This window comes from Saccoglossus kowalevskii, chromosome 7 (assembly GCF_978046115.1).
Source record: "Saccoglossus kowalevskii chromosome 7, keSacKowa6.1, whole genome shotgun sequence".
In the NCBI taxonomy this organism is placed as follows: Eukaryota; Metazoa; Hemichordata; class Enteropneusta; family Harrimaniidae; genus Saccoglossus; species Saccoglossus kowalevskii.
In genome coordinates this window covers 18,953,896-18,969,528 of record NC_140647.1, presented here as the reverse complement: position 1 = coordinate 18,969,528, position 15,633 = coordinate 18,953,896, and the positions used below count along the sequence as shown (strand labels likewise).

Sequence of the window (15,633 nt, the reverse complement as noted above, 5' to 3'; positions counted from 1 at the left end):
TAAGCATTTCCACTTTCTATGACCTCTTAATCTCCCTACATTATCCTATAAGCAATATAAGGGTTTTGAATTATGTGCAGTTCATGAGAAATCTTGAGAAAACAATCTAGGCTCTTCTAAAATAAAGTGGACTTGAATGATTACGACAATGAAAATTGTGTTTGATTTGCCGATTAGAAGCTACAACTTTCAGTGTTTCAATATTTCATGATTTGCTATCAAACCAAGTGATTTTAGAATTGTTCATATAAAGATCACAATAATCAGTCAAAGTTGTTCTGAATATTTATATACAGGTATATAATACAAGTAGAAATTCAACTTTAATTAATTTAAGCAATTTACCGAATCCTTCTGTAAACTCCTCCAGAGTAAGGTATCCATTTCCATCATCATCTAGTGAGTCAAACACTGCTTCCAATTGATCTGGAGTTAAAGGAAGTTCTCCTCCCAATCTTTGCATGTCTCTCTTTGTAATAAAACCTTTTTCTTCTTTATCACATAACATAAATAGTTCTGTAGCTTTCTGCGTCAGCATGTCCTGCATTTCAGTGACCGATGGGGTCTGCCCGACCCCTTCAAATTCTGTAGTCATTTTGTTGGTAAATTAAAATCTTCTGATAGTTGTGTTATCTAAATTTTGAGTTATCCATCATTCAAGTCTTGTGATTAGTTACATGTATGTCATTATCGTGGCACCTGTAGTAAGAAAATAGTAAAAAAATAGTGATTTAATGTACATTGTGTGTGTGATTAACTGTACCTGGTTGACACCAAGATTACACATTGAATTATCATAATGCCATTATGAATGTAAGATGGTCATACAGCCAAGTCATCTCGTCACAAACATGGTTTCTGCAGAAAAAAACACTGTATACAACACTTGCACTTCACACATTTAAAAAAAGGTCAGGAGAGACAACAGACATTCAATGGTCGCAACTGTCGCCAGCGCAAATATATCTAAAAAAATGAACATATGTATGTGAGGAATATTAAATATTTGAACGCCCAAAATACAGTCACACCTGAAAAGTGTGTGAATAAACAGATTACAAATGAGACCATGAAAAGTAATTAGCATCAGAAAGTGATCAGAAACTTTGATAAAGATTTGATTATGGTTGAATATTACAGAAATATCTCACTCAGGTAATGATCAGATATTTGTACACAAATTAAAGGGAGAACAGTGAGAATATCTCATAACCCTTTTTCGTTAACTTATATGTACTGTAAAATACTTTGTTTTAGCTGGAATTAATTTTCGCTGAAAAGACATTTTTGGTGCTTTGTATGGAATTTATTTTCACTGATTTTTGACAAGTTGAATCTAAAATATAGGAAAAAAGGTATATTCGCTGGATTTTATTTTCACTGAATCATTCCTTCAGCGAAAATAGCAAAAATCAATTCCAAGTGAAAATAAAGTATTCAACAGTATACAAAATTTAGTGTAAGTTTTTTGATAGAATACACCGGTTTCTGAAATCCTTGAGACACTTTGGTTGACATTTTTCAACAAGTTTTGAAACAAACATGCAGCATAATATTATTAGAAAATTTTTACTTAATTTTTGATGATTAATTCCATTCAACAGTATACACAATGTATCAGACTGACAACAGATATTACAAAAAGAGATAGCAGAAAAGTTCCCCTACCCAAGTGTATTTGTATAGAAAACTGTACATGTACTGAAGAAGGGTATATAAAATTAAAATGGCGGTGGGGCATTGGATCTGCAAGGTTAGGATTAGAGTTATGGATGAGGGGGTCCGAAGTAACTCTTTACTGGAGATGGCAAGTGAACTGAGTACTCCCCAATATGGGATGTAATGGCAAACATAAGGTACTCATTTTAACTGATAGTTATAAACAATTTTGGAATCAAAATGTGATTATTTCTATGTGAGACGTACATTTCTTGTACGAAAATAAGTATACAAATAAATTTTAGTTCGTCTAACCTTCATGGCATGCATTTTACCTGTATCCTCATTGTAAACTGTCAGCCAAGTTTAGTTAATCCAAGAGTTTAGAACATGCATGGATTTACCAATTCTTAATGAAGCAGAACCAAGAGTTAATATTACTGTAACCTCATCCAACATTGTGTTGTAATGGGTCAGGTACACATGTTGAGTTAGTATAGGTTCAATAAGAACCTTTCAAGAGAGAATTAAGGGTGGAAAACATTCTTTCTACTTGCAAGATCAGGCAAGTTACATTTTCTGCTACATAATGTTCCCACAGGTAAATCTATATTAGAATGATATTTCACATTATGATAGCTTTTCACCCACCACCGCAATTGAAAATACCACTACAATTACTACCAAGGCCACTCCCCTCCCCCTAAAGCCAAAGAACTTTTACACATTACAGTGAGCTGTATTTTACATTATTATGTAAATGATGTTAGTTCAAGTCAATAGCTTATGGAGCACTCAGTGACCATGCATCCTAGCACCTTACCAAAAGCTGGCCTTGATTGGACTATCATGTTCTATGCGAATGTCAAAACATTTGCAAGTCAAAAACCATTCATTTTCTCTTAATTGACTAAAATTCTCATCAAAGATATCTAAACTGAAATTATTCTTATGAAAAAAAATCCTGAAAACAATAATCAAACCAAAAAGGAATATATAATCTGTACCTTCTGAAAATATGTTGCGTCTACACACAGCAATACAACAACCAATAATAACTGAACAGGGTACAAAACCTATAGAAACCTTCTGAGAAAAATTTTCGTCTGTACACGGCAATACAAACAAAACATGGTAGCGAACCATGAAATTATAAATAAATCTTTCATCAAAGCTGTCAGCTCGCCAGACAACATACATTGCACTCTAACATCGCAAGGAATTTCACAATTATTTCAGTCGTAGTTAGTGAATGCACGCTGCACACAAATGTATAGTAAACCCTATCAATGCTTTCGGCTTTTAATTTGCATATGACACTAGCTTATTTGAAACCATACAAAGTATAAAACAACACTATAACCTCACCCAAATTAACCATGACTTCAAAAGTATCCATGAATGGTGCAGTGGTAACATTTTTACTTGAAATAATGGTAAAAAAAAACAGTATGAGAATGCCCCGAAGATGCGATTACCGAGGACAGTCTGGTGGTATGAGAATGCCCAGGAGATGCGATTACCGAGGACAGCTTGCTTAATTGTTAATGGGTCACCAAATAAAATGGTGTATTCTCAGTTAAACTATGAGGCCATTTCAATTGTTCAAAATATTTTCCACAAATTTATGTATATTTTGTGAGTAAGAAAAAACTTAAATTTTTTAACTGTGATGATTTTTATTGGGGTTGGTGACAGTGCCTTTTGTGAAATTTTGTAGTTGTAAATGCCATCAAGTTATCAAAATAAGTGACTTCTCAGGCGAAAAAGCACTGCTGTTGCATGTGTTTATTTATACATATATATATATACAATAATAAAGCAATTGCGGTTTTCAACAAAAAGTCAAAAATATCATTTTTTACCCCAAAATGACAAAAAAATTCAACAAAACTTGAGAATTGAAAATAACATGAAATGAATAAATATAAGAGAGGTTTACCCAATCAAGTATCAGAATTTCAGAAAGAAGTAGAGAGTGTAAAAATTCAAAGCGATGCGAAGAAAATCATTAATATGATTAGGTGCACTTTACAGTGCATGTAAACATCAACAATTTCATAAGTTCACCATATTTTGTGCAGAAAATCTTCTTTAATTACTGTTACAACATTTATAAATCTAAAATATCATTCCTATATCTTCATTGACAGAATACTACAGATCAAAATGATATCGCTGTGGTGAGCTATCTTCATGTGGAAATGTGTTTGTCTACTTTAACATTTCTCTCATCTTTCACAAAAATTTTTTTTTTTACATATATTTTGGGAGGATTACACGAATTTGATTCAAAATTAATAAAGAAAGTACAAACAAATGAGAACAAACTGTTGTTGAACCCATACATTTACAGGAACAAGATAATGGTACTGGATTCCCACATTCTTCATATTAAAAATGTAATTTTAGTTGACCCTGATGCTAATATCATTCTTTTATCAATTTTCACAAAATAAAGCCAAAAAAAATTTTTCTATATTTTTTCAAAAATTTTGATCAAGAAATGTATCTGATGATCATTTGGTCCAAAATTTACGAAAAAAATTAAAGAAAAATACATAAAAATTATAAAATGATGCACCAAATTGTTGGAGACTAAAATTAAGGTGATCAGAGGTTAATAATTCAAAATTAATGTGTGACAATCAATAACAAATTTATAAAAAGTCTAACCCTTTAGTGGGTACTATGTGACGTACAAGGTACAAGGAACGCTATTCTGTGTTAAAATTGATTTGACTGTCAATATTTTAAATGACGAACAATGACATAATCAAACAGATGTCTATTTGAATGATATTATTTACATTATTTCGACATCACAGAAGTACTTCGCCACTAGAGGGATTTATTGACACATAAATTTGGCCAAAAAACATGCATAAGTTTCAATACCTGCATAACCTACATACGACCTACAATAAATCAACTTGAAACTAAACCCAAGCCAGGTGACCTGTAATCCTTTCCCTACATGCTAATTGGGTAACATATGTCATGATATCATTTTATAAAGTAGCTACTGTATTTTATACAAAAAATAAAAAATTGAATATGAAGAGGAACAACACACAAGATAATAGTTGTGTAATGTAGACAACAATACAATGTGTTCAGATTATTATCAGTGATCTCATTTTTTACAAACGAAATCATGCATATGATTATTTCTCTGTAAATCGTGTAGCATATGTTATATTGTTGCCATGGTAAATTAAATGAGTAGGTAAGAATTTCTATATAGTTTGTGCTTTGTTGTTGAATAAAAGGAAGGTTAATTTTGTAAAATATAAAGACGACAAATTCCTGAATATTTTGTGACAGGATGACAACATGTCGCAGAAATTCTATATGATGCCATGTACTGATGATACCTTGAACTGTGAAGAAGTAACAGGGACATATGTTTCTATCCAATTGCTTTTTATCTTTCTGCATTGTTCAGTAAATACAGACTCTCACATCACAAATTGTTATTACAATGGCATTGAAAATACCATTTAATTGTGACATAAAAAAGTAGATAAGAGTAATTCCCCCTTTTTTTTTTTCAATAGACACTAAATTATATGCACAGCTGTGTACAATTTCAATGACATTGTTAAAATACATAATAAAAAAAAATAATATTTTATTTTCGGGTTTCATACCATTATGCAATCAAATTTCACAAAATTATTATAATCACACAAAGAAACAACTGATCTGCATAAATATACAAAAAATTTTAAATTTTTTTTAAAACAAACAAATTCTCAATTCTTTTTATAATTTCAACACTTGTCATAACGTGAATAATTTTGTTTACTTTATTTATTTATTAACAATGAAACAGCTTCAAGTAAAAATGTAATTTTTTTGTGTGTTTTCTGTAAAATTTTCTGGTTTAATTAAACTGACTTTTGCTCTGAAATTCTGTTAACAATACATCAAAATTATAAATTACTATGAATAAAAAAAAAAAACATTTTAATGGTTAATAATTTATTTTAATTCATTTTCATATAATTTTTTACCTGAATGCGACTTCATCAACTTTAATAGAAAACAAATTTATTAAATTCTGGGCTATTACAAATTCTGATAATTGGTGTATTATGTTAAATTTGCTAAAATGTTATGTAGCTTTTTTAAAGTGTTCATGTTCTTAATTTATCATTAACACTATGTACCAGTAATTAATTTGTTTAAGGAATGTGATACTACCCACAGAATCATTGAAAACAGTTATAAGCATTGTCCTTCAAGTATACCCACTATAGTGTTCTCAGTATGTAAACAACTGCATTCACAAGGATAACTAACACATATTGGATCAAGAACGTTTATTGATCTTTCTACGAGGAATCTATAAATTCTTGGACATGCATCTTTTACAGATTACTGTAAACAGTTTATATACTGTAGGTAGTCGCAGTGAAGATTTCACTGGGATTCCATAAGACAGGGAGTCATCCAGAATACTTCACTGGATTCCCTTAAGACATGGAGTCACAGTAAAGATTTCACTAGAACCCTTAAGACAGGTAGTCATCCAGAATATTTCACTGGATTCTTTAAGACGAGGAAGTCGCACTAAAGATTTCACTGGGATTCCATAAGACAGGGAGTCATCCAGAATATTTCACTAGATTCCCTCAAGACATGGGCGTCACAGCAAAGATTTCACTGGGATTCCATAAGACAGGGAGTCATCCAGAATATTTCACTGGATTCCCTCAAGACGTGGGAGTCACAACAAAGATTTCATTGGGAGCCTTAAGACAGGTAGTCATTGATAATATTTCACTGGATTCCTTTAAAACGTGGAGTCACAGTAAAGATTTCACTGGGATTCCTTAAGACAGGAACTCATCCAAAATATTTCACTGGATTCCTTTAAGACATGGAGTCACAGTAACGATTTCACTAAATTCCCTTAAGACAGGAAGTAAAGATTTCACTGGGGTAATTGAAACAGGAATATAGTCACAGCAAAGATTTTACTGGGGTCACAATGACAATGTGACAATGAGTCACAGTGATGTAAATAAAAGTTACAGTTGCTTTTAGAATACATACTATTAATCTTTCCTGCCTGGTTGACATTTATTGAGGATATAGCGTGGCAATGTTGAAAAAGTCATGTGTGGGCGTTAATGTCTGACTACATGGTAGGTAAGGAAATAAGTTTCTAATACATTGTTTTGTTAACGGAACATAATGTTATTTTAATTAATTGAAAATAAAATAACAAATTTACACAACTATCGTACATTAAATAAACAACATTATTTGGTCTATACTTCTACTTCCTTTTCACACTTCCGAATGCACTATTGTTAGTCACAATCCTGTTCATGAAAACTATTAGTTTGGTTACAGGGGACATTGAAATAGACTAGAAAACACTATTTCCCTACAATCTCCTTTAAAATATTCCTTGAAACTTTGCCAGCAGTGTTTATATTTTTACTTGGCACTTTCAATCCTAACAAGACTATGCTCCTGGGATTTAAGGATTTGATAAAGTCATATTTTGAGTGAAAGAATGGAGTGAAATATTAAAATAATTGAAACATACAGGTATTTTACATTTGAACACTGAATTATTATCTGATCATTGCTGGCATATTCTTTCATTTCAAATTTGACTTCCATCAAATAATGTACATCTGTCATCGTAATGCCATAAGTTACAGCGTGCCGTAATGCACTAGGTGTTTTCATCCCACCATATTAGGAAACACAAATTCAAAATATGGAATGATGCGCCTATGCACCCTCTAATAATAAAAAACAAACATGGCTGCCTACAGGGTTTGACCGGACCCCACACAAAGAAGTTCACTAAATATGTTATAAACGTTTTGGATTTCGACATTCCCATGATTGTATTCCTGGAAGGAAAATATGTATATTACGAGGATACCTTAAAGTATGCACTCAGACAGTACGTCGTTGCGTCGACCTCCACTGTGCATTGGAAGATACTCCCGCTGTAGCTGTACTGTCTTCGGGCATACTTTGCAGTATCCTCGTAATAACCTCATAGTATACTGAGAATGTTTGAGATGCATTCGACAAGGATGAGGGCAATTTTCTACAATTATGTTTTATCATGTTAAAATAATTCGGCTTTACAGCATGTGTAGTGCAACACAAGTTTAACAAAATTGTGTGTTGTTAATTTCACGTTAAGGCAAAGTCATAACAAACACCGTTGCCAATGTTCCTAGAAATATTACAATTTTGCAAGGGAGGTTGATAGACAGCAATTTGATCAATATATTTCAGCACCCACTGTAAGTGAATTTCTTGCACATTTGCTTATGATTTTGTATACATTTTTAGTCTGTGAGACTAACGCATATGTTTCATACCTTTTTATTCAATTATGAATTGTTTTCATAATAAGATTCTGCACTAGCCAATTTGGTTGCTTAGGTACGGGTCATATAGTTGTTAATTTGCATAACAATGATGCTCATTGTGATAGCTATAAACGTCTACACTGTTCAGCCAGACTAGTTTTTGTGCTCTTGAATGAGTACAAGATAATAAAATCAATAGTTTTCACTGAAATAGGAGTTGATCAAAATATTGGGAATCCCTCTGTGATGATTACAAAATGAGACATTTTTAAAACCAGTGACCTTTAACCCCGTCAACTTTTGTCACATATCACAAAATAAATCTGCATAATATTTTTTATATTTATTTCAACATTTTTTAGCCAATATGATGTTATTTCAATGTCTAAGAAAGTTATCATACAAAAATAGATAAAAATGTGCAAAATTTTGGTGCGAAAAATCATATCATTCAAAATCTCTAGAGTGACACTGCATGAATGTACATCACATTCAAAACAATAAATGAAGTTTCCAGAATAAGAACTTTAAGCTGATGCATTTTTCCCAATTTTAAGAGCTGACAATTGCAATTTGTTGAGAGAGTCAACTTTACTGTTTAATTTGCACTGCTATAAATATTTGTGACACGATAATTTGATAGCATTTGCAGGGTTAATATTTCACAATAGTTACTGTGTTTCACTTATTGACTTAAAAATCCCAATGCAATGTTCACTGCTACATAGTTATAGCTTTTCCCAACTAGTAAAAGTCTTGAAAACATGAAAGATAGCAGGTCACAGTATTTTAGGAAACAAAATATGCTAATACTCTAGTTGTCAGGACTAAAGCATCGTAGTTTTTGTGGCTCGTCAATTTGTTTAATATTGGTCCTAAGTGATGAAAATGGGTCTCATGTGATGTGTTATTTATTTACATAAAATTTGAATGTGTTGCTACCAGAAAACTGTGGATGTTCGAAGCACCATAGTTTCCACCTCATGTTGTGTTTCAAATGAGTACAACATGTGAAAAATACATTGTTTACATCGTATTTGGGACAATTGTGATGATTAAACATTTAACTTAAACTTGGAATGTAGCATAGTTTTTAACTCAATCACAATTCTAACTTTGAGCCTGAATTCTGCAATGTGCATGGAATGTATAACACGTGTTAAAAATACTACAAGTGACATCACATGATAATTTAAATACACTTTTAACAAAATTTAAAAAAAAGTATAGTTGACGTAATTAGTTAGATTTAAAGAAAAACAAATTATGACAATTTTGATAAAAATAACTTGATGACATCCGAATCACAGTGTCTATACATCATAACAGGAATTCTACGTAAAATGGCCTAAATATAGACTGTAAATAAATCATATAACATGCGATGAATACCTGAATGACGTCAGCAAAGAACCCCACCAAACATCTACTATAAATGCTGGTACATGTACATAGGTAAAACAACCATCGCTATACCAACATTTGCGGCATACGTTACAACTGAGGTCAACCATATTAATTTCATTTATAACTGAATTGTTTCAATAAAAACGTTATTAAGTTGAAATGTACAATTAAAGCTACTGTTAATCTGGCAATGCAAAAGTATAAATATTGATAGATATTAAATACTACCTAGGTATATATTATACAGAATTCCACAGGTGATTTGTATATCAGGATTTCACTGATATTAAAATATGCACATTAATAATGAATAAAATTTAAGCACATGCAATACTAATGACAATTATTAAAATGAGTGCTGCAACTTTCAAACCACAAAATATAATTTTTAAAAGTATCTAGGATACCATGAGAAAGAGATATGCAAAACCAGGTCCCTAATATAATCACAATCAAAGTACATCACAACTAAGTTGACATATAACAATTTTCCACGGAAACAAAACATTTATAGTAAAAATTAGTGTAGATATTTGAAGAACAATAATTAGTAAATGGAAAACTGGAAAAGACAACAAAAATCATATTTAAATCATATTTATATGAAAATACAATAAAAATAACAAAGATTGTATTATATTTAAATAACAGATACTATATTTTATCATATTAATAGTCTGGTGTCATAGAACTAATTTCAAATTAAATTAATGTACACTTTGATTCAACCCGATTTATTTTTGGAATATTTGACCCTGAATGCATATCTGGGCTTGATCAAAATATGATCAGTATCTGGCCAAAAATACTTTCAGAAATATGATTTACATTATAATTACATATAAACAAATGTTTTTTTATGAAATATACCCCAGTAGTCATAGAATTTTCATGAAAGTTATTGAAACCACTAACTGGCTGGTCGGTTATCGGTGGTGCCATAAACTCAACTGTCACACATCCTCTTAGCATCCCCGGCTACATACTAACTAACACTCATATATCCCAATTTCAGAGTGCAAATACATTGGATTTACCAGTTTGGGACTGTATTTCACAGTACGAAATAACAAATAAAGGACAACAAATTTGCATTTTAAAAAAGTGACGTTTTTTTTTTTTACAATGTATGTGTCCATATTGTCCATCAAAGGCATTGAATTAAACTCAAATTTTAAAATTTGTTGAAAGTGTTCCTGAACTAATCTCTGATATACTGAAATAATGACAGTTTAATTGAGACTTACCTGTCAAATCCAACAAATGATTGTTACGTTGTTGTTGTCACAGTAAGTTAAAAAAATGGTACGATGTATCGAGGTGCCAGATTATACCACTGTCTAACAATCTGAATGTAAAAATATATTCTGAAAAGATAAATTCACATTTTAGTTGTAGGGGTGTAGCTAGAAATTGGAGGGGCACTTTGACAAATACCAAAACATCAGTGCTTTTACTGTTATAATTGTAGGATAACTACCACATTACTGTTTTAACACAATACAGAGTATTTTAAAGTTTATTTTCAATGCTAATCAACATTTCAGTTTTCCCAGCTACAGTACTCATTTTTAAGTACAAGTATCCTGCATATCATAATAGTATAGTCCAACAACAGGTGGTTTGAAATATAGAATTATTCATCAATATTGGTCCTTATCACACAGAAAGTTCAATTATTTTCACTGTTAGATCATCAAATACTATTAGGAAGATGTGTTGTAACAGTAAATAGCCATAAACATATGCGTAATTAACAAGAACAGAAATGAAATGCAACCAATAAAAGACACATTTTATTTTAATATTAACTACTTCATATTAAGAGGTGTGACTTTCATTATGTAAAAGTAATAATTTGTAATCAACTGATGTGACATGTTTTTCTTAAGAACACTAGAAATATAAAATGTGAAGATTTCGAAGCAATATTACATCAACAGAATATGCAAATTTTGTTGACCTCATTCATAAATCTGCAAGCAAAAACAGACATATTAGCAAGTCTGATTAAATGTTACCCACTCATGTTTTTTTTTGAAAAAAAATAAACTTATATCATGCTGGTATTCTGATATGTACCAGCATGGGACTAAATTAATTGATGTACAGTACATTATACTGACCACAATAATGATTCATATTGGAATGCTCATTATTTTGTAATATTCAGTAGTTCAGTGGTGTACAACAATCAGTATACTATACTATGGAAATACATGTCTAATAATACATGTTTTCTGGTTTACATATTACTTCAATGTACTGAGAAACATACTTCTTAGTAACGGGAATACAGCACGTCTGTTCTATTCAGCAGTGATCACATGACTTGAATCATACCGGGTCAACACATGTCATGTTCTACCCATTGTTTTGCTCATTTGTTTTGGTGGAAATAGCTTGCAATGACGAAGGAAAGATAACAATTGCGCGAACAAGCTGTGAGTTGAGTTATGGCACAAATTTTATTTCACAGTATGGCACATGTAAATTAACAATGGCTGCCAGTCAGCCATCTTGAATACGATTGTAAAATAAATGCACATGTGTGTAATGCTTGAATTCAGTTATGTCAAAATTAGCTTAAAACATTTTATTAAAAATGACAACTAGTGTCACAAGACATTTCTAATTATTTGCCATATTTTGTGTAAAACAGTAAATTTAACAGAAAACACTTAGGACCTTTGCCTGAAATAATTGAACAAATTTAAGACATTTTGAAGAAAAAAAAACAAACAAATTGCTGTTGTCCAACACCTAGACATCTGATTATGAACTTGTAAACAGCACCTAGACATCTGGTTATGAACATGTAAATATCACCTAGACATCTGGTTATAAACATGTAAACAGCACCTAGAGAGCTGGCTAAACATGTAAATATCACCTAGACATCTGGTTATGAACATGTAAACAGCACCTAGACATCTGGTTATGAACATGTAAACAGCACCTAGAGAGCTGGCTAAACATGTAAATATCACCTAGACATCTGGTTATAAACATGTAAACAGCACCTAGAGAGCTGGCTAAACATGTAAATATCACCTAGACATCTGGTTATAAACATGTAAACAGCACCTAGAGAGCTGGCTAAACATGTAAATATCACCTAGACATCTGGTTATAAACATGTAAACAGCACCTAGAGAGCTGGCTAAACATGTAAATATCACCTAGACATCTGGTTATAAACATGTAAACAGCACCTAGAGAGCTGGCTAAACATGTAAATATCACCTAGACATCTGGTTATAAACATGTAAACAGCACCTAGAGAACTGGCTAAACATGTAAACAGCACCTAGAGAGCTGGCTAAATATGTAAATATCACCTAGACATCTGGTTATAAACATGTAAACAGCACCTAGAGAGCTGGCTAAACATGTAAATATCACCTAGACATCTGGTTATAAACATGTAAACAGCACCTAGAGAGCTGGCTAAACATGTAAATATCACCTAGAGAGCTGGCTAAACATGTAAATATCACCTAGACATCTGGTTATAAACATGTAAACAGCACCTAGAGAGCTGGCTAAACATGTAAATATCACCTAGACATCTGGTTATAAACATGTAAACAGCACCTAGAGAGCTGGCTAAACATGTAAATATCACCTAGAGAGCTGGCTAAACATGTAAATATCACCTAGACATCTGGTTATAAACATGTAAACAGCACCTAGAGAGCTGGCTAAACATGTAAATATCACCTAAACATCTGGCTATGAACCTGTAAACAGACCCTAGGCAGCTGCCTATGAACATGTAAACAGCACCTAGACATACCACCACATTTGGTACCACATATGTAATTTTGACTCAGTTTTAAATATATTAACAATATATAAACAATCTGACACAGATTGTGCCTTTGGTAAATCTATATTTTAGTAGATTCAATAGGCATACCACCACATTTGGTACCACATGTGTAATTTTGGCTCAGTTTAAATATATTAACAATATATAAACAACCTGACAGAGATTGTGCCTTTAAATCTATATTTTTGTAGATGCAATAGGAATTGAATTTTCAGGATCTTATACATTCATATCAAGTCACTGAATCACTCAGTATTTTCTGATTGTAGATTTGAAATCAAATCTCGAAGGGAATCATTTCCCTTTAAAACAATTTGCAATGCACACCAGATCTGTTTCCTGTAAAGTGCTTCAGAATTTATAAAATGACAATTTTATACTCAAGTTGCCAAAGCACTTGAGAAAATTTTGAACAATGAACAACATACTTGCTTTCTCCAAGTTAGTTACCCAAAGCGGGATTTAAAGCAGCAATGCATGACAGGATTTATTGTAGTGAAGACAACAACATCTTTATAGTCAATAAACCTTGAAATGTGTCATGTTTTGATTTGGGTTAAGCTCATAAAGCCATATACCTTTCAGATCTATTCCTTTTTCCTTGTGTTCCAATCTCAAAACAAAATGTTACAGACAATGTAACTTTTACAGACTTGTCAACCATTAACACATTGTTTCAGTATTTATGACCAAAGTTTTCCAATATACTAGAATTGTCAATAACCTTTCAAACACTAAAGTCAACCCTTGTTACCTTTCACAAAATTAAAGTACGTAAGGTTTTTCATAAATTGTTATCATTGTCAAGCCATGTAACAATTGGGAAATTATGTTTAATAGATTCAAAATTAATCAAGAATTAAAAGAAAAATACAAAAAAAAGGGTAAATGGTAATTATTTAATAATTTTAAAATGAATATAATACAATATTTTTGTATATTCAACAAATACAGCTAAAAAGTTTAGGGTATGGCACCATTGAATTCACATTATTAATAACAGTCATGTTGTATATAAGTTGTATATGCCGTATTTTAGTAGTAAAGGACTAGACAGTGCAGATTACTTTATTTCAATTATAACACCCTGGTATTCAGAGAAGTAGCTTGATAAGAATAAATTGACAGTGTAATAAGCATTTGAAATAATGCTCTGCTGTGGCTTTCAAAGGAAATTGTTTAAAAAATATCAATTTTTGTGTTATTTTAGGCAGTTTTTTTCAAAACAAATATTTCACATCAGGTAAAAAATCTGCAAAGTTGGTGACAAAATTAATAATCATGTGAAGCATAAATTTATGAAAAACTTTTCACCCTACTTATTAAGTTGATTGCCCGCATTTATCTACCTTAAATGTATGCACTACTAATAGAACAAATGCAGCATATGGAATGTATTTGCATTCACACATTGTTATTACTGCAAATATATGATCCTGTATTCAATTTTAAAATATGGCAGGTATTTTTACTATATAACCAGAACTATTTAATTGAATGTATTAAAATGACAATGATCATAAACAACAATGTGTCAAAATCTTGTTTATATAACTGTTTCTGACCACTGTATATACTTGGCATGATCCATTTTTAGCCGGCATTCCTGCATTTCTTGATTAATTGAACTGATTAATTAAGTGAATCGATCGAAAGACATGATAGTTTAGGGCGGAAACTGGATAGCGCAAACTACAGCATCATGTACATAACTTTTTATCCACATTCATCCAACCATAACTTCCTGAACAGACATTGTGACATGCTCTAATGTGCAGCTCAGTGTATCTTATTCCTGACGAGTAGGCTGACGAACGATCCACATGTATATAGACTTTGCCTATTTGTACTAATCACTATAATTAAATAAATGATATAATAATTTGTTGTCATACATAATTAATTCAAACAATTGTTGCAATGTATCAATAAAGAAATTAAACCTGCGTACTCACCTCCTGGATCTTGGATAGATTTAATCTTGGGTCTGTTCATTCTATCTATGGTTTTCTCAATGTTAAAACCTCATTGTAAGAGGTTGTCAGTGACAATGTCAGCAGACTACGTGAATGGCTATGCATACCTGCACAAAGAATAGAACCAATCTGAATGATTATAGAACAGCATAAAACACTGATAACAATGCGAGTCCTGGCCTCTATTTATATACTCTTTGTAATTGCTCCACGTGACAAAAACGCTCAAGTCTGCAGCAAATTTGGCATATATGCTCAATTGAGAACAACATCTTTATAATTTGCATGATTATTTTGGTGATTACGGCAGTAGTTCTTGTTGAGTGCCTTTGAAAAGCATACTTTATGCAAAGTTTAATTCTACGTGGACATGTGCCAACTTGTTCTGAAATGGTTTCAC

General features: G+C 31.7%; 1 protein-coding gene across 4 annotated transcripts in view; it reads right to left on the bottom strand.

Annotated features, from left to right (window-relative positions):
• The window catches only part of LOC100377113 (EF-hand calcium-binding domain-containing protein 4B-like), a 57,749-nt gene extending 42,403 nt beyond the window's left edge, over positions 1-15,346 (bottom strand). For 2 of the 4 annotated variants that reach the window (XM_078007525.2, XM_085501247.1), the window contains exons 1-3: positions 15,213-15,343; positions 10,670-10,789; positions 346-699 (exon numbers count right to left, since the gene is read on the bottom strand). In XM_078007525.2, coding sequence (XP_077863651.1) covers positions 346-595 — 250 coding nt within the window. In that variant the 5' untranslated portion in view covers positions 596-699; positions 10,670-10,789; positions 15,213-15,343. Of the gene's footprint in view, positions 1-345; positions 700-10,669; positions 10,790-15,212 lie in introns of all 4 variants that reach the window. The other 2 variants (XM_085501248.1, XM_085501249.1) reach the window with 2 other exon arrangements.
• Between the last annotated feature and the right edge of the window lie 287 nt (positions 15,347-15,633).